Source organism: Caretta caretta, chromosome 1 (assembly GCF_965140235.1).
Source record: "Caretta caretta isolate rCarCar2 chromosome 1, rCarCar1.hap1, whole genome shotgun sequence".
Lineage (NCBI taxonomy): Eukaryota > Metazoa > Chordata > Testudines > Cheloniidae > Caretta > Caretta caretta.
In genome coordinates, this window is record NC_134206.1 from 194,405,927 (window position 1) to 194,426,671 (window position 20,745).

General features: G+C 44.0%; 1 protein-coding gene across 1 annotated transcript in view; it reads right to left on the reverse strand.

Moving 5' to 3' along the window:
• Nucleotides 1–15,527: 15,527 nt before the first annotated feature.
• LOC125630159 (uncharacterized) overlaps nucleotides 15,528–20,745 on the reverse strand; it is a 39,361-nt gene continuing 34,143 nt past the window's right edge. Inside the window, exon 4 of the mRNA XM_048835726.2 lies at nucleotides 15,528–15,732. Within this exon, the coding sequence (XP_048691683.1) occupies nucleotides 15,625–15,732 (108 nt within the window). The 3' untranslated portion in view covers nucleotides 15,528–15,624. The remainder of the gene's footprint in view (nucleotides 15,733–20,745) is intronic.

Below are 20,745 nucleotides of genomic sequence, written 5' to 3' on the forward strand. Positions count from 1 at the left end.
AAAAATTCACATGCAAGTTCTTATAATCTAAAGATTTAAGACCCAGCCTCCTGTTGCTCCAAAGGAAATGGAAGGATTTTCCTAGAAATACTCATACACTAAGCTACCCTTACAAGTAGCTCTGAGGTGAATGTTTAATGTGACACTTCCATACTTTTTCAAACTGGTCTTTTATACTTTATCCTCAGGTGTGTTGTGAGCAGAGCAATGCCTGTAATGATACATCAAATGCTGGGAAGTCCGACATTTTTCTCTAAAGATAGGGTTGCCTAAAGTTCTCTTTCAGGCTCCACCCACAAAACACTAATGGAGTTTCTCTCTCAGCTTGAGAAAGAGGTTGTGTTCTCATTTCAAGAAAGTAGAGGGCTTCTGGGTTGTGGTTTGCTGCTGACTTAAAATCAGTATTCCTGCCATTTGACTGTATCCCCATGCTACTTAACTTGGTTATATATGTTTTGTTTTCTAACATGGAAGAACGATGACCTGTCAAGAGAAACCAACTGAAAAACTGCCAAGAAATCCTGTAGGTAAGAAAGGTACAGTGCTCTTTTAATGATTGCATTGTCAAGGTTCCTCCCCCACTCTGAACTCTAGGGTACAGATGTGGGGACCTGCATGAAAAAACCCCCTAAGCTTATCTTTACCAGCTTAGGTCAAAACTTCCCCAAGGTACAAAACATTACACCCGTTATCCTTGGAATGGCCGCTACCACCACCAAACTAATACTGGTTACTGGGGAAGAGCTGTTTGGACGCGTCTTTCCCCCCAAAATACTTCCCCAAAACCTTGCACCCCACTTCCTGGACAAGGTTTGGTAAAAAGCCTCACCAATTTGCCTAGGTGACTACAGACCCAGACCCTTGGATCTTAAGAACAATGAACAATCCTCCCAACACTTGCACCCCCCCTCTCCTGGGAAATGTTGGATAAAAAGCCTCACCAATTTGCATAGGTGACCACAGACCCAAACCCTTGGATCTGAGAACAATGAAAAAGCATTCAGTTTTTTAAAAGAAGACTTTTAATAAAAAATAGCAGTAAATAGAAATAAAGAAATCCCCCCTGTAAAATCAGGATGGTAGATATCTTACAGGGTAATTAGATTCAAAACATAGAGAACCCCTCTAGGCAAAACCTTAAGTTACAAAAAATGTACACAGACAGAAATAGTTATTCTATTCAGCACAATTCTTTTCTCAGCCATTTAAAGAAATCATAATCTAACACATACCTAGCTAGATTACTTACTAAAAGTTCTAAGACTCCATTCCTGTTCTGTCCCTGGCAAGAGCAGCACACAGACCCTTTGTCCCTCTCCCTCCTCCCAGCTTTTGAAAGTATCTTGTCTCCTCATTGGTCATTTTGGTCAGGTGCCAGCGAGGTTACCTTTAGCTTCTTAACCCTTTACAGGTGAGAGGAGCTTTCCCCTGGCCAGGAGGGATTTCAAAGGGGTTTACCCTTCCCTTTATATTTATGACACGCCCCCCAAATCTCAGCTAGGGTGAAACACTGGCTGGGATTTCTTCCTGGAGCTCTAGGAAAACAGAGTTAATAAGACACATGCATCTCTAAATATACTACCAAGTACATAAAGACTAACAATATTTTCCACATCTCAAGGACGATTTTAACCAGTTGATTCTGGGAAACTTTCACGGGAGAGTGCATCAGCCACTTTGTTAGAAGCTCCTGAGATGTGTTGGATGTCGAAATCAGAATCTTGGAGAGCTAAACTCCACCGAAGAAGTTTTTTGTTAGTTTCTTTGACGGTGTGAAGCCACTTTAGTGCAGCATGGTCGGTTTGCAGGTGGAAACGCCGTCCCCAAACATATGGGCGTAGCTTTTCCAGAGCGTAGACAATGGCATAACATTCTTTTTCAGTGACTGACCAGTTGCTTTCCCTCTCAGACAGTTTTTTGCTGAGAAACACTACAGGGTGGAATTCTTGATCAGGTCCTTTCTGCATTAAAACTGCTCCCACACCACGCTCGGATGCATCTGTGGTTACTAGGAACGGTTTGTCAAAGTCTGGGGCCCTTAGTACAGGGTCAGACATGAGTGTCGCTTTAAGCTTGTTAAAGGCCTTCTGACACTTTCCGGTCCACTGAACAGCATTTGGCTGTTTCTTTTTGGTTAGGTCTGTCAGTGGGGCAGCGATTTGGCTGTAGTGCGGTACAAATCGTCTGTAATAACCGGCCAAGCCTAAGAAGGATTGAACCTGTTTCTTTGACTTTGGGACAGGCCACTTTTGGATAGCATCCACTTTGGCCTGTAGGGGGCTGATAGTTCCTTGACCCACCTGGTGTCCAAGGTAAGTCACTCTGTTTAGGCCTATTTGACACTTCTTAGCCTTAACAGTTAGTCCTGCCTCCCTTATGCGCTCAAGGACTTTTTGTAGATGTTCCAGGTGGTCTGCCCAGGACTCCGAAAATATGGCTACATCGTCAAGGTAGGCGACTGCATATTCTCCTAATCCCGCTAGGAGACCATCTACAAGTCTTTGGAAAGTGGCGGGTGCATTTTGCAGCCCGAAAGGGAGTACATTAAATTCATACAGCCCGAGATGTGTGATGAAGGCTGACCTTTCCTTGGCAGATTCGTCTAGCGGTACCTGCCAGTACCCCTTGGTTAAGTCCAAGGTAGAGATGAACTGGGCCCGTCCCAGTTTCTCTAATAGTTCATCTGTGCGTGGCATGGGATAGTTGTCTGGGCGAGTTACAGCATTTATCTTACGGTAGTCCACGCAAAAACGTATTTCCCCATCTGGTTTGGGAACTAGAACCACTGGAGATGCCCATGCACTTTCAGAGGGGCGGATTACCCCCATCTGTAACATATCCTGGATCTCCCGTTCTATAGCAGTTTTAGCTTGAGGAGACACCCGGTAAGGTTGAACCCTAATTGGGTGAGCATTACCTGTGTCAATGGAGTGGTATGCCCGTTCAGTCAGTCCTGGGGTGGCTGAGAACGTTGGCGCGTAGCTAGTGCACAGCTCCTGGATCTGCTGTCGCTGCATACGCCCAAGGGTCATGGAGAGGTTCACCTCTTCCACACCACCACCACATTTCCCTTCGTAGTAAACACCTTCAGGCCACTCAGCGTCGTCTCCTCCCTGGGCTGTAAACTGACAAACCTTTAATTCTCTGGAATAAAAGGGCTTTAGAGAATTAATATGGTACACCTTAGGCTTCCGGTTGGAGGTGGGGAATGCTATGAGATAATTAACAGCTCCCAGGCGCTCCTGGACCATGAATGGCCCTTCCCACGATGCTTCCATTTTATGGGCCTGGAGCGCCTTTAAGACCATGACCTGGTCTCCTACTTTGAAGGAACGCTCTCTGGCATGCTTATCATACCAGGCTTTTTGCTCTTTTTGAGCATCCTGTAAGTTTTCTCTAGCAAGGGCTAAAGAGGTTCGGAGGGTGTTTTGTAGGTTGGTTACGAAGTCCAGAATGTTAGTTCCTGGAGAAGGTGTAAATCCCTCCCATTGCTGCTTCACCAACTGCAATGGCCCCTTAACCTCACGGCCATATACAAGTTCAAATGGGGAAAACCCTAAACTGGGATGTGGTACAGCTCTGTAGGCAAAGAGCAACTGCTGCAACACTAGGTCCCAATCATTGGAGTGCTCATTTACGAATTTACGTATCATGGCCCCCAAAGTTCCATTAAACTTCTCCACCATGCCATTTGTTTGATGATGGTAAGGAGTGGCAACCAAGTGATTTACCCCATGAGCTTCCCAAAGGTTTTTCATAGTTCCTGACAGGAAATTAGTCCCTGCATCGGTGAGGATGTCGGAGGGCCAACCTACCCTGGCAAAAATGTCTGCTAGTGCCTGGCACACACTTTTAGCCCTGGTGTTGCTTAGAGCTACTGCTTCCGGCCATCGGGTGGCAAAATCCATGAAAGTCAGTATGTACTGCTTTCCTCTGGGTGTCTTTTTCGGAAAAGGACCCAGAATATCCACAGCTACTCGCTGAAATGGAACTTCAATGATGGGGAGTGGCTGGAGAGGGGCTTTGACCTGGTCTTGGGGTTTTCCCACTCTTTGGCACACCTCACAAGACTGGACATAGGTAGAAACATCCTTGCCCATTCCCTCCCAGTGGAATGACCCCCCCAAACGGTCTTTGGTCCTGTTCACCCCAGCATGGCCACTAGGGTGATCATGGGCTAAGCTCAAGAGCTTGGCCCGGTATTTAGTTGGAACTACCAACTGTCTCTGAGGATGCCAGTCTTCCTGGTGTCCACCAGAAAGAGTTTCCTTGTATAAAAGTCCTCTTTCTATAACAAACCTGGATCGATTAGAAGAGCTGAGAGGCGGTGGCTTGCTCCGTGCCGCCGTCCAAGCTCTCTGGAGGCTTTCATCTGCTTCCTGTTCGGTCTGGAACTCTTCCCTTGATGCTGGAGACATCAGTTCCTCACGGGATTGTGGACCTAGGCTTGGTCCCTCTGGAAGCGATATAGGGGATGGAGCTGTTTCTGTTGACTGTGAACCGCTCTCCGCTGGTGCACTATGTTGGGATTCAGGCTCCGGCTGAGCCTCTTGTGTAGGGTTATCGGCTGCTGCCAGTTCAGGTTCAGTGGGGCCCTCTGGTGTTGAGGTTGCAAGTACTGGATTCAGTGCTGGCACGGGGTCTGGTGTTGGTTGTTTGGCTGGTTCCGGTTCTGGGACTGGTTCCGTCTGGGTCTCTGGGACTGGATCCACTACTGCTGTTGCAGACATTGGCCTGGGGTCCAGGTCCATCACCTCTGACTGGGTCCTGATAGAAGTTTCCGGAACAGAGCTAGGCCTCACGGCTTGTTTAGCCTGGCTGCGGGTGACCATTCCCACCCTCTTGGCCTGCTTCACATGATTGGCCAAGTCTTCCCCCAACAGCATGGGGATGGGATAATCATCATAGACTGCAAAAGTCCACATTCCTGACCAGCCCTTGTACTGGACAGGCAACTTGGCTGTAGGCAAATTGAAAGAGTTGGACTTGAAGGGTTGAATCGTCACTTGGATCTCTGGGTTGATTAAATTGGGGTCCACTAAGGAAGCATGGATAGCTGACACTTGTGCTCCGGTGTCCCTCCACGCGGTGACCTTCTTCCCGCCCACACTCACAGTTTCCCTCCGCTCCAAGGGTATCTGAGAGGTATCTGGGCCTGTGGACCTCTGGTGTGATTCCGGTGCAATGAACTGTAATCTGTTGGGGTTCTTGGGGCAGTTGGCCTTTACATGCCCCAGCTCGTTACACTTAAAACATCGTCCAGCTGACGGGTCACTGGGGCGAGGAGGGTTGCTGGAGAACGGGGTGGTGGGACGATAAGGGGTCTGGAGGGTTCTTTGGGAGGTAGGTGGGGCTTTGGGCGGCCCCCGGTAATAGGGTGTGGTCTGGGGTGGTCCCTTCTGGTCTCCACTCCAACTGCGACCAGTTTTCTTCTTCTCTGCCACCTCCACCCATCTGGCTCCAATCTCTCCTGCCTCGATTACAGTTTTGGGCTTCCCGTCTAGGATGTATCTTTCTATTTCCTCAGGAACACCCTCTAAGAATTGTTCCATTTGCATTAGGAAGGGCAAATTTACTGGAGATTCAACACTTGCTCCTGATATCCAGGCATCCCAATGTTTCACAATGTGGTAGGCATGTCGGGTAAATGACATGTCTGGTTTCCACCTTAGGGCTCTGAACCTCCGACGAGACTGCTCGGCTGTTATCCCCATTCTGACTCTCGCCTTGGATTTAAACAGTTCATACTTGTTCATGTGTTCTTTAGGCATTTCAGCTGCCACCTCAGCTAAGGGTCCACTGAGCTGCGGCCTCAGCTCTACCATGTATTGGTCAGTAGAGATGTTGTACCCAAGGCAGGCCCTTTCAAAGTTTTCTAAGAAGGCCTCAGTATCATCACCTGCCTTGTAGGTGGGGAACTTTCTGGGATGGGAAGTGGTACCTGGAGAAGGATTGCTAGGGTTTGTTGGTATATTCTGCTGGGCCTTTATCCTCTCCACCTCCTCCACATGCTTCCTCTCTTTTTCCTTCTCCTCCTCCACATGCTTCCTCTCTTTTTCCTTCTCCTCCTCCACATGCTTCCTCTCTTTTTCCTTCTCCTCCTCCACATGCTTCCTTGCCTCCATTTCCCTCTTGTGGGCAGCCTCCTGTACCTCCTTCTCCAGCCGCATGAGTTCTATCTGTCTTTCATGTTCCCTTTGTCTTTCCTCAGCCTGAAATTTGGCTAATTCCAGCTGTAGTTGAGCTGAGGATTTGGTCATTCTAACCTCTCTGTTTTTAACTAACTTTACACCTGAGGTTTAGAAATAAACAAACAAAACTTGGCTGTAAAATTTTGCTGTGCTGCAATAGAATACCTATTCTCTGATAGTGATTGTCAGCCTACAGAAAAAGACAATTCCCTTGTCTCTGCTCTGGGCCCAAATTAAAGCAAAAAACCTCCAACTGCTTGGAAACCTGCTTACCCAGCCCAAAGAAAAGCAAATGGGTAGAACACACACCCCCTATTTACTTTTAGGAAGAAAAGAAAAAAAAAACCTCTGGGATGGAAGACTGTGAATTTCCCAGCAGGAGTTAAGTACCCTGCCTCCAGGCAAAGAAAACCTGCAATTCACAAGATAATCCCCTTTTGTCTCTGCTTGGCCACAAAGCAGAGAGAAACCAAGCTGCTTTCAGTTTCAAAGCTGCTTTCTGGACTTTCTTTCCAAAGAAAAAAAAATTTCCTTTTTAAAATCTGTATTTCTAGTTCAAAAAATCTCAACTGGATCTCAAATGATTTCAGGTTAATCCCACCACTGTGCCACCATGTCAAGGTTCCTCCCCCACTCTGAACTCTAGGGTACAGATGTGGGGACCTGCATGAAAAAACCCCCTAAGCTTATCTTTACCAGCTTAGGTCAAAACTTCCCCAAGGTACAAAATATTACACCCGTTATCCTTGGAATGGCCGCTACCACCACCAAACTAATACTGGTTACTGGGGAAGAGCTGTTTGGACGCGTCTTTCCCCCCAAAATACTTCCCCAAAACCTTGCACCCCACTTCCTGGACAAGGTTTGGTAAAAAGCCTCACCAATTTGCCTAGGTGACTACAGACCCAGACCCTTGGATCTTAAGAACAATGAACAATCCTCCCAACACTTGCACCCCCCCTCTCCTGGGAAATGTTGGATAAAAAGCCTCACCAATTTGCATAGGTGACCACAGACCCAAACCCTTGGATCTGAGAACAATGAAAAAGCATTCAGTTTTTTAAAAGAAGACTTTTAATAAAAAATAGCAGTAAATAGAAATAAAGAAATCCCCCCTGTAAAATCAGGATGGTAGATATCTTACAGGGTAATTAGATTCAAAACATAGAGAACCCCTCTAGGCAAAACCTTAAGTTACAAAAAAAGTACACAGACAGAAATAGTTATTCTATTCAGCACAATTCTTTTCTCAGCCATTTAAAGAAATCATAATCTAACACATACCTAGCTAGATTACTTACTAAAAGTTCTAAGACTCCATTCCTGTTCTGTCCCTGGCAAGAGCAGCACACAGACCCTTTGTCCCTCTCCCTCCTCCCAGCTTTTGAAAGTATCTTGTCTCCTCATTGGTCATTTTGGTCAGGTGCCAGCGAGGTTACCTTTAGCTTCTTAACCCTTTACAGGTGAGAGGAGCTTTCCCCTGGCCAGGAGGGATTTCAAAGGGGTTTACCCTTCCCTTTATATTTATGACATGCATAAAATATATTTCAGCTATAAAATGATCTTTAGGTTCTTCACACTCTTTCATCACTAAAAGAAAAGGAGTACTTGTGGCACCTTAGAGACTAACCAATTTATTTGAGCATGAGCTTTCGTGAGCCACAGCTCACTTCATCAGATGTTTACCGTGGAAACTGCAGCAGACTTTATATACACACAGAAATCATGAAACAATACCTCCTCCCACCCCACTGTCCTGCTGCAGGACAGTGGGGTGGGAGGAGGTATTGTTTCATGATTTCTGTGTGTATATAAAGTCTGCTGCAGTTTCCACGGTAAACATCTGATGAAGTGAGCTGTGGCTCACGAAAGCTCATGCTCAAATAAATTGGTTAGTCTCTAAGGTGCCACAAGTACTCCTTTTCTTTTTGCGAATACAGACTAACACGGCTGTTCCTCTGAAATCTTTCATCACTATATTTTATCGCGTTTTCTCATTCATGTATAAAAAAATCTTACCTAACTGGAAATTTTCTGTTCAGGAATTTTTAACTCTGAGAGGAGTGAGGTTTCTCTAAACAATGATGTCATAATTTTTAAAGGTGTGGTGGAGAAGTGAAAGCATAACTATATTTATCTTGCTGTTGCCTAGGTTGCTCTCCTTTATATCCTGAGGTGGTCTTGCAGCCTAGATTCCACTTTCAAAATAGGTAGTGCGGTAAATGGTAGATTAGTGAGCTGCTCTGTACTCTTGTGTGGGTTTTTTTTTCTTTTTTTGGAAGAGGATGGAACTATTGAGTGGTGAACTGTTGAACTAGAGATGACGGCTAGCGTTTCATGAAAGCAGGACCCCAAATACTTTTTATGCAACTGATGACTCATGATTGTGATGACTGCTGTATCTGAACATCTGATTTTACGTTTCTGTTTTAAATTTGGGAACTTTGTGATTTCTTTATGAATCAATTGTACTTGAAATGAATAATTTTTGTTAGCTCATAGAAGAGACCTGGGGAACATACCTTAGTGGGAATGCTTGGATGTTACACTAATGGTGAGGCAATGCATGCTTTCCTGGTTGTGATGATTTTAGTTTTCCTGATTTCTCCTCTTCTCCCCCCTCCCATTTCCCTTACCTTTTTGAACAGCTGTGAATGAAGAAAAGCATGCCTTCAAAGTAAAGCGTGCCTCCATAACCCACCCCAAAACAAACAAACAAAAAAACCCTGGATTGCTGCTGATCACTAACCTGCTGTTGTCTCCTCTAAATTTTTTTTGGAGCCTGAATTCTTGCACCGATTAATCTAAGAGAATTCATGGGCTCCAATAGCTGGATTGGCATTTGGCAGTCTTCTCCTTGCTACAAACTGGGAGCAGGGGGTGGGGGGCAAACTCTGGTGTCTGCTCTATGGTGTTCCCAAGTGCAAGTTTTCTATGTGGGAACATGGTTCAGACCTCCACTTGGCAAGTCAGCTTCATCTCAACCACCCAATCAGAAGCAATCTGCTCTGCATTACAGTCTGCTTCCTGCTGTTGCTGCAGAGGACAAATCTGCACTCTGAATGGCACTGAGTGGTTCGTATAATGCTGTCCTCTCCATTTCTTTTGCTGATCCCCTACAACCTGTGCAGCAGCCTGTTGCCTCTCCATCATTGAGATGGAAACCACCTGCTTCCTGTGTCTGATAAAAGAAGGGAAAGATCATTTGTAACTGCACATCTTCCAATTCCTCTCTGCTGAAGTACATTACGTTGTCACTATTAGTAATATTTCCATGCATAATCTTCCAAGCTAACTTTCTTGTGCTTATTTAAGAATCAGGAGTCCAAGAGTAACAAAAATACTTGCAAAAAAAGCTATTCTTTCTGTTTTTAAATATACAACCATGTAGAAACCAATTTTCTTACACGGGTAGCAGCTGCTCTGCTTGTGCTCATAGCACAACCCTGGCCAAGTTTGTACTGAGATGTGCAGCGGACATAAGGTGAAACAACCAGAAACTTCATTAGGGTCAAGAGCAGATCATCCGCAGTGCTATGGTTGCTGTGGGCTAACCTTTTAACATTTTTGGTAGGATCATTTGTGGTTAAGACACCAGAATGGGACTGAGGTTAGTGATCAATTCCCCCCCCTCCCCCCCCGTGTCACTTGGGACCTCTAGTTGGTACTGTACTAAAAACAAGCTATTTTTTAGCAAGACAGCCTGGGGAGAAGGAAAATAAAATACCTTCCCTCCTTTTTTTTATAGACATAAGCTTATTTTCTGGAGAATGGCTATGGGAAAGGGGGGGGGGGATGTAGGATAAAGGACTGAAGAGGAAAGAGCATCCTGAAGGTAAGATGGCAAGGAAAACAGTAAGTGAAGATAATGGAAAATTGGAAAGAGATGGAGGAGGGGACAGTAATAGAGGGAGTAAAAATAAATACAATTGAATGGTCACAATTTTAAGGACAGAGGAATTTAAAAAAGATGAGATGCAGATAAGAGGACCTGAAGCGAACAAGGAGTTGGGAAAAACAAGCAAGGATGAAAGTCGGTTCTTTAGGTAATAAACACTCTTGTTTCATGCCATGATCTCTAAGCATTGTACACAAGTAAAAATTCACAACACCCCAGTAGCTACAATGGCATAAATATCATTGTTCTCATTTTCCAGAGATGTTAAGTGACTCCACCCGGATCATGCAGGGAATCGGTGGCAGAGCCAGCAATGTAATCCAGTGTAATCCGACTCTGCTAGCCCTGTTGCCTTCCTTGAAGTTTGTTACATGGTAAACTCTCTATACAGCACGAAGGGGTTTCTGCTGATGAAGAATGTAATTGGAACAGCTAATTGGCTGATGCGGAAAGCCGTGGGTGTTGGAGAATGAAGCACTGTTACCACTGAGTATGACAGACAACTGCTTTACAGATTTTCATTTGGTGAAAATAATATTCCAAAAGCTGAGCGAGGATTTGCAATGCTGGGCTTTGTGCTACATAGTGAGGATTAAGATAATAGTTAAGAAGATAAATGCAAAGGATATGAACAAAGGTTATTCACCTTCATTGATATCAGTCCCTTATTAGCAACATCATAGAATGCTTGATGACCTAATTCTTAACCTCATGTGCCTAACCTCCTGCTAAGTCAATTTAAAGCTCTATTATTCTCTTAGTTGATGAGATTTACAGTAACCTCTACAAATCTGTTGCTCTTTAATCTTAATTTGACCTCCCATTTTTATAATGCATTTTGGAGCCGTTAGCAATAAGTGAGACTGATGTCTCTGTTTAACACTTTTCTGTACAAATTAGTTGTCCAGCTAACTTTCTTCCACGTAACATGGCTGAACTATCCTTTAGATACTAAAAGCAGCATGTGGCTGGGGATATATTGTCCTGGTAATTTTGTCTCCTCCTGAGCATCTTGATATCTGTCTCCATGGGAACAGAATCCCAATTAATACTTATGCATAAGCTTACTGGGGCCTTTCAAATCTTACTCTTGCTTCTTTTAAGAAAAGGCAGTAGTGAGAGAATAGCACAAGTGAATTAACCCTTGGAGAAGAGAGAAATCTGTTTAAACTAGGAGAGGCAGGAAGAAGACAACTGCGATAATGCTGAGAAAAGCAAGTGATTCTCATGCTAGTTACACAGGGCTAGAATAAAAGATTTAAGGAACTGCCTGACTGCACGTAGGTGAAGTATTAGAGAAGGTACTGGTAGCGTCTATCCGGAAAGGTTATTGGCTTGTGGTAACCAGATTAAAAGAAATATTGTAGAGGGCCTGGATGGCTCAGGGGGATTGGTAGTGGGATACAAATAGTCTTTCACCTCACATGGCTTAGGCTGAGAGTGAATGAACACTGTCCTCTTTTTTTGAGGGCTGTTAGGTTCCTATGAAAAATGGAATTCGACTGAGATCAAGTCTACTGGATCAGGTATGCTTCCTCCCACACAAACAAACCCAACCACTAATGGCCGCCTCATTTGCAGTTAGCACAGACAACCTAAGCACTAAATGCTCTTAAAAACACTTCAGTAATTGCCCTACCACAGCAGTATCATTGTTCTTAGCAGTAGCATTTGGATAATGACCAAAGCATTGCTCTATAAGAGTGGGCATGAAGAACCAAGTGCTGCTTACCCTTATGTGATCTTGACAGGCAGCGATGAGTGACATTTGCAGAGCCTTGTACTGCTGCTCTTTGTTTCACCTAGCCAAGTGAAAGGCTATCAGTCTGAAACCTTTAACATAGAATCATAGAATATCAGGGTTGGAAGGGACCTCAGGAGGTCATCTAGTCCAACCCCCTGCTCAAAGCAGGACCAATCCCCAACTAAATCATTCCAGCCAGGGCTTTGTCAAGCCTGACCTTAAACTTCTAAGGAAGGAGATTCCACCACCTCACTAACAAGCACTTTGGATTTGGAGAAATAAATAGAAGTGTCATTAAAGAAAATTATGGCTATAATGAAGACAGGCCTGGGTAAACCCTGGGCTAAAGAGCAGATCTATCCAATCACTGACCAGGCCCTTTCTGGCAAGTGCTTGGACATTCTGGGTGTGATTTAAGAATGAAAGGAACGGTTGATTCACCTGATTCTCATAGAATCATAGAATATAAGGGTTGGAAGGGACCCCAGAAGGTCATCTAGTCCAACCCCCTGCTCGAAGCAGGACCAAATCCCAGTTAAATCATCCCAGCCAGGGCTTTGTCAAGCCTGACCTTAAAAACCTCTAAGGAAGGAGATTCTACCACCTCCCTAGGTAACGCATTCCAGTGTTTCACCACCCTCTTAGTGAAAAAGTTTTTCCTAATATCCAATCTAAACCTCCCCCACTGCAACTTGAGACCATTACTCCTCGTTCTGTCATCTGCTACCATTGAGAACAGTCTAGAGCCATCCTCTTTGGAACCCCCTTTCAGGTAGTTGAAAGCAGCTATCAAATCCCCCCTCATTCTTCTCTTCTGCAGGCTAAACAATCCCAACTCCCTCAGCCTCTCCTCATAACTCATGTGTTCCAGACCCCTAATCATTTTTGTTGCCCTTCGCTGGACTCTCTCCAATTTATCCACATCCTTCTTGAAGTGTGGGGCCCAAAACTGGACACAGTACTCCAGATGAGGCCTCACCAATGTCGAATAGAGGGGAACGATCACGTCCCTCGATCTGCTGGCAATGCCCCTACTTATACATCCCAAAATGCCATTGGCCTTCTTGGCAACAAGGGCACACTGCTGACTCATATCCAGCTTCTCGTCCACTGTCACCCCTAGGTCCTTTTCCGCAGAACTGCTGCCTAGCCATTCGGTCCCTAGTCTGTAGCTGTGCATTGGGTTCTTCCGTCCTAAGTGCAGGACCCTGCACTTATCCTTATTGAACCTCATCAGATTTCTTTTGGCCCAATCCTCCAATTTGTCTAGGTCCTTCTGTATCCTATCCCTCCCCTCCAGCGTATCTACCACTCCTCCCAGTTTAGTATCATCCGCAAATTTGCTGAGAGTGCAATCCACACCATCCTCCAGATCATCCCTTACTCTTTGCGGGGGAAAACTGCTCTATAGCAAATTTTTTTTTTGTTCTGTTTAATTAAGCAGGACAGGCCCCTTCATTTTTCTAATGATTCTCTTGGAAGGGAAACTTTGGTCCAGATGTGTGTTCTGTATGTGTCCTCTAGTAGGTTTGAATCATGGCCATTAGGTAGTTTGAACTGGAACTGACTGGGAGTTTTCAGATTAAATGTCTTTGTTTTGACAAATCAGCATTTTCAAACAAAAGAGTGTTTACTAGAAAGGGTCTGTTTTAATGAATCTCCTGATTTAAAAAAATAAGTTTCAAAATTAAGTGTCTTATTTTGACACTTTGGAAATAAGTTTTTGAGTTTTGTGCAAAAAGGTTTTGTTTCAAATTTTAGTGGGGTTTTTTTCTACAAAAAGTCAACCGAAATTACTGACATGTTTTGGTTGACTTTTTTTTTTTTGGATTATTCGTTCATGAAAACTTCGTTTTTTCACTTTTGGTCCTGATTAGGATGGAATTTTTTTAATCGTTTCCCATTCAGCTCCACTTTGGACAGCTGTGTGAACCCTTTAAATATGTGTATTTAAAGGATTCATGTGGCTCAAGTCTCCTCTCGCTCTTCTTATTTCAAGACAATTTCCTTACTTCAAGCCTTTCCAGGGAGGGACAGGTAGTTGAGTACCACCAAGTAGGAGAAGAGATGAACTGTCCTCTTGTAGAGCTCTTCCCACCTCATCTCTCAACCAGATGAACCATATTTCATATGGCTCCAACATGTCTCCTCTTGAAACCTTCTGTTCTTCAGAGACTGAGTTTTATTTTTTTTTTAAGTTTTGTGCATGTTTTTCTTTCTGTTGACACTGTTTTAAAAATACAAATTGTATTCAGTAGGGGACGATAACTAAAACTTTTACAGACAATTTAGTGTGCGCACGGAGTATGAAATAGAATGGATTTAGTGAGTGGTGCTGAAACACTTTTAGTATTGGGAGTGCTGAAAGCCAACCCCCCTTCTGGCTGCCCACACTGCCCCCCGGCCACCCCAAGCTGAGGCTGGGAGCAGGGCTGTGTCTGGGAGGGGGGGACCCGAACAGGGGTAAGGGGCCCAAGGCTATGGCCACAGGTGGGGGTGGGGCCAAGAGCAGAGCTCTGGGCAGGGGCCGGCAGCTGGGTCTCCACGTGCAGAGCCAGGACAGTGGCTGGGGCCCCAGGAGCAGAGCCCTGGGTGCTGGGTTGGGGATTGGAGTGCAGGCTCGCTAGCCCAGACTTGAGCCCCAGGCACAGGGCCAGGGAGGCAGAGGGCTGAGATCAAGGCCCTGGGTGCAGAACCAGCCCCTGAGCCAGGGAGTGGAGCCCTGGGCACAGGGCCAGTGGCCCTGCTTAAAACCTGGGGGTGCTGCTGCACCCCTACTTCCTGTGCCTATGAATTTAGTTAATCCAAATGTTCTACTTCCTAGTTACATTTGCTATCTCTGGTTAATATGACAGTGATAGGGATGTACTGTAGGAACTGGCTTTCATTTCTAATGCTCAGCGATCCTATGTGTTCTCCTAATGTGAAGGGGAAAAAATGGGATTTCATGATTTTCTAATGACCCTTCCATTTAAGAGTAGAAACTTTCCTGATTGAATTATTTTCACCCCCACATACAGTCGTCATTACTCCCACCTCTGAAATGCAGGTATCTTTGCAAGCAGTAATGGTTTCACAGCTCAAAGCAACACTGAGCAACATTGGAAGCTAAGAAGAATATTGTATCTATCTAGTTGAAAGTGCAAGGGATTGTAGGCATGCTGAAAACAAACAACCCAACTAGAACTTGGCCAGAACATGACTTAAAAAATTCTACTGCTGTGAAAACTGACTCAGAACCACTAAGACATGCAGCTGGTTAGGGCTTTGCTCTTCCATCAAGATGGATGGGCTCCTTTACCGTGTTCACTAGTTAGTCAGAATTCTTCATAATGCAGGAGTTTATCAAGATTGCTTTTAAAAACAAACCAAAAGAACTGTTAAGTTGCTGCAACCCCTATTTGGACAGCCACAAAAAGATTGGCTTCTTGTAAAGGCTAAAATACAACACACAAGTGGTAAGAGAAACCATAAAAAATAATTAAGATAATGTGCAGCTAACAATAGCTAATCATTGAGCTCCATGGGATGTAAGCACTTGCTTAACCTCAGGTGAATGCTTAAATACTTTGCTGACTAAGGGCCTGAACTACATGCTACAATAACAAATTCTGGTTCTACAATGTTTAAAAACAAACCAAAATCCTGCCAAACTATACTTAAGAATAGCATTATAGTGCTCTACACCCATCATGCTTTATGATTTAAAAATCCAATCATTCTAGAGTTTTTTTTTTTATTTCAACCAAGGCTGGGATAGCCACTTTCCAACATTTCTAGCTCCATAGTTTTCACTCTTCGCTGTTAGTGCTTTGTTTTGCAAAATTCATATCCACGTATACCATAGAGTCTCTGCTTGGCAGTGAAGGAGAACTTGTGCAGGTAGATTTTCTTCTAACCTGAAAAGAAAGCATTAAGATGTATTACGTAAACAGTTAGTGCGTAATCTGTTAAAGATGCACAGGCACATCTTATACACATAAGAGTTGACTTCTATTCTGACTTCTTAATTTGTCAGTGTTGCTTTATCACCTCTAGTGGTAAAGATAATGAGCTTCCTGGAACAAATCCATTTCACCTAATTCTACTCCCACTCAAGTCCACGGCAAAAATCCCCCATTGACAATCCTGCCCACCCTAATGTCAAAATTGTCCTCAGCCACACTGCTTTGCTTAAAAGTAATCTAAGTTCTTCAGATATAGCCTGTGAACAAGCTTTCATGGAGACTTACCTGTGTGAAAGTGTGAAGGAACAATAAAATGCAATTTTTGAGGAAGAGAGAAACATTAGACAATAGCTAAAACTTCAAATCAAAGCCACTCTTAATAATTTGTAACTCAAATACAGTTTTCAGAGTAGCATCCTAGCCACTATGGATGTAGAAGCCCTCTACACCAACATTCCACACAAAGATGGACCACAAGCCATCAGGAACAGTACGCCCGATAATATCACAGCAAACCTGGTGGCTGAACTTTGACTTTGTCCTCACCCATAACTATTTCACATTTGGGGACAATGTATACCTTCACATTAGCGGCACTGCTATGGCCACACAGTATGCCAACACTTTTATGGCTGACTTAAAACAACGCTTCCTCAGCTCTCGTCCCCTAATGCCCCTACTCTACTTGCGCTACATTGATGACATCTTCATAATCTGGACCCATGGAAAAAAAGCCCTTGAGGAATTCCACCATGATTTCAACAATTTCCATCCCACCATCAACCTCAGCCTGGACCAGTCCACACAAGAGATCCACTTCCTGGACACTGCAGTGCTAATAAACGATGGTCACATAAACACCACCCTATACCGGAAACCTACTGACCGCTATGCCTACCTACATGCCTCCAGCCTTCATCCAGACCACACCACATGATCCATTGTCTACAGCCAAGCTCTACAATACAACCGCATTTGCTCCAACCCTTCAGACAGAGACAAACACCTACAAGATCTCCATCAAGCGTTCTTACAACTACAATACCCACCTGCTGAAGTGAAGAAACAGATTGACAGAGTCAGAAGAGTACCCAGAAGTTACCTACTACAGGACAGGCCCAACAAAGAAAATAACAGAACACCACTAGCCATCACCTTCAGCCCCCAACTAAAACCTCTCCAGCACATCAAGGATCTACAACCTATCCTGAAGGATGACCCATCACTCTCACAGATCTTGGGAGACAGGCCAGTCCTTGCTTACAGACAGCCCCCCAACCTGAAGCAAATACTCACCAGCAACCACACAACAGAACCACTAACCCGGGAATCTATCCTTGCAACAAAGCCCGTTGCCAACTGTGTCCACATATCTATTCAGGGGACACCATCATCGGGCCTAAACACATCAGCCACACTATCAGAGGCTCGTTCACCTGCACATCTACCAATGTGATATATGCCATCATGTGCCAGCAATGCCCCTCTGCCATGTACATTGGCCAAACTGGACAGTCTCTACGTAAAAGAATAAATGGACACAAATCAGACATCAAGAATTATAACATTCAAAAACCAGTTGGAGAACACTTCAATCTCTTTGGTCACTCGATTACAGACCTAAAAGTCGCAATTCTTCAACAAAAAAAACCTTCAAAACAGACTGAATTGAGAGACTGCTGAATTGGAATTAATTTGCAAACTGGATACAATTAACTTAGGCTTGACTAAAGACTGGGAGTGGATGGGTCATTACACAAAGTAAAACTATTTCCCCATGTTTATTCCTCCCCCCGCGTGCTCCCCCCCAGCTGTTCCTCACATGTTCTTGTCAACTGCTGGAAATGGCCCACCTTGATTATCGCTACAAAAGGTTTTTTTTTCCCCACTCTCCTGCTGGTAATCGCTCACCTTACCTGATCACTCTCGTTACAGTGTGTATGGTAACACCCATTGTTTCATGTTCTCTGTGTATATAAATCTCCCCACTGTATTTTCCACTGAATGCATCTGATGAAGTGAGCTGTAGCTCACGAAAGCTTATGCTCAAATAAATTTGTTAATCTCTAAGGTGCCACAAGTTCTCCTTTTCTTTTTTCAAATACAGTTGAATTTTCTTCAAATTTTGCAAATTCCTTCTCTGTTTTCAGGGTCAATATGGCAATTTTCAGGTCAAGAACACATTTCAAGCCAAAGTTCTCAGAGTGCTAAAAGAGGCCTATAAAATGGAAGCTAGATGAAACTTTAATTATGGAGAAGCTGCTGCTGCTTCAAAACACAGACACAACTATAGAGACCAAAATAAATCAAATAAAACAATAACACAGTATGATACTAATCATTGACACTGCTTGGGTCATTTGAAATGGTTGTGTTATCAGATAATTCGGAAGCAACAGTGCAGGAGAGACTAGCAGCTCAGAAGAGGAGGGGTAAGTAGTGAGGATTTAAATAATGTGGATTCTACTGTAGTTAGTTATAACTTCACCAGTCACACACAACATAGGATTTCTCTCCACCCACCCTCCCCCATCAATGCTAGTTATTTTCTTCATATCTTTCCATCTGCCAGGGAAAATGCACTGCAGGTCTTTAAAATACCTTACACTAGGTGAAAGACAAAAGGAAAAGTAGCCATTTGTAATAATATCTGATTCATTTCTTCAACCCCTTATGAGGCTGATCGGGCCCCATAGCACCCCATGCAAGACTCAACATCTCTGATGTCAATAGTCTGACAAAAATAAACCATCAGATAAAACCAAGTGTTACTTTGAGCTTAAAATAGAAGACACATGATATTTCACAATCAGGGGCAATTGTCAGGTGGGAGTTTTTCTTGTTTACATGTTGACATACACTGTGTGTGATCCTTTATAGGCCATGGCATGACAGTGAGTCACACAGGAAATTAAACTACGTATGTCTTTACGCGACAAGCCATTGCTCAAATTTAATTAGGTAGGATTACAAATCGATAATAGGCTTCATTAGCATAATGTTATTCCCATGAAAGTATGTGCTGGGATTATGAATTTAAATCATTTCTCCAAAGAACATACAGATTTCATTCATCAAAGCAACAGCAATTTTCACTTCAAGAAACATTTCTGATTTACATAATGATTCTCAACTCATGATGCAAGATTTATAAATCATATGGTCAATCTAAAAGATGCCCTCTATTCAAATTATGAAGCCTCTGTGACTAGAGACCCATTATTCTGAATGGAGAGGCCATAAAAACATCAGTACCTCTGACTTAAAATTGATCTATTAGGTAATAATGTTTCAAGTGGAACTTGGTACTCCATTTATCAAAAATGTCTGTCTGTAGTTGGGTTTCACACTAGATATTCATGTTCCTTAGGCTGTGGGTGTGTGTTTCCTCTTCAGTTTGTAAAGGGTGGCATGGGGCAGTGTGCTGTCAGAGAAGCAGAATCCTGATAGGGATGGGTTTTCCCTGATTATGGGTCCTATAAAGGCAGCCAAACAGTAGCCAGCAGCACAGGAGCCAGCAAACAGAACTGTAAATGGGAGTATTTGTACAGGGAGTTTGGGGAGGGGCATATGTGGAGTTTTTGGTTTTTGTTTTCCTTGACAGGAGGTTAGGCAGGAAGGCCATGATAGTCGTCAGTGGTAGTGACCCAAGGAATGGAAGAAGCAATGAGGATGACTGGATGTAGAAGCTGTGGGTTGTTGTACATGATCCTGGAGTGGGTACCTGAAAAGAGCTTTGTATGGAGTACCACCTGATAGAGCTGATGGAAGAAAAGATCCGAGGCTTGGAGACACAGGTGGAAAGTATGGTTGAATTTTGAAGGGGATTCAAGCAGATGAGGGAAGGTGAGAAGCGCTGAAGGGAAAAGTCAAGACTGGCAGATGCAAGCTGGACAGAAGAACTCTGAGGGGAGATTGCTGGGTGAGGAAAGTGGCTAGTGGAAGCATATGATGAGAACCAAGCAGAGGAAAAGACCAGCTAGTGAAGGAGAAATAGAGCTCAGGAATAGCTTTGCTGAGTTGGAAAATGAAGAAGAGGACCAGCAGGCAGTAACTGAAGGTGGAAGGGCCAGGAAAAAGAGAACAGCTAGTCCTGTAAGAGAGGAAGAGCCAATGGAGATATGCAGAGTTCAGAGCCCCAGGAGGATTCAGAATAACTCTTGGAAGATTGAAAGGGAGAATTAAAAAACAAGATGACTTGAAGCCAGAAAGAACAGAAGGAAGGTTGGAGAATCACACCATCACTGAGAAAAGGTAAGTCTAAGTTATTGGTGACTCCCTACTAGGAACGACAGGCCTGTCCCTAGAGCTGATCCAGAGAGCAGAAGGGCGTGATGTCTGCCATAAGCTAAGACAGGGATATGGACCTGAGGCTGAAGAGGACCCTAATAGGAGCAGGAAAGAATCCACTGATTGTTCTTCATGTGGGACAAATGATAATGCTAGATTCTGACTGGAACGTATCAAGGGAGACTGTCAGGCTGGGGAAGACACTTAAGGAAATGGAGGCTCAGGTGATCCTCAGTGGGATTCTACCCATCCCTAGAGGAGGAGAATGAAGGTCTGATGATCAACATATGGCTCAGGCAGTGGTGCTATAAGGAGGGATTTGGGATGTTTGACATTGGGAGGCATTCATGGGGAGGGGACTGTTCGTATGGAATGGACTCCATCTGCATAGGGAAGAAAATAGGCGTCTGGAGTGGAGGTTGACATAATTGATTAAAAGAGCTTTAAAACGGGAATTTTGGGGGAGACAGCCGGGAGGCACTCAGTAATCTCCACACCTGATTCTATCATTGAGTGGGAGGAAAATCAAGTAAGAAAAGATACAGCAATGCATTATACCAATAAAATAAAAACCAGCAGGATCTTATTAAAGGGGAAAAGGCAAAATGCCACATTTATTGTGAATACAGAAAGACTCATAGTAAGCAGTTAGTTATAGCTATAACATTCCATTCA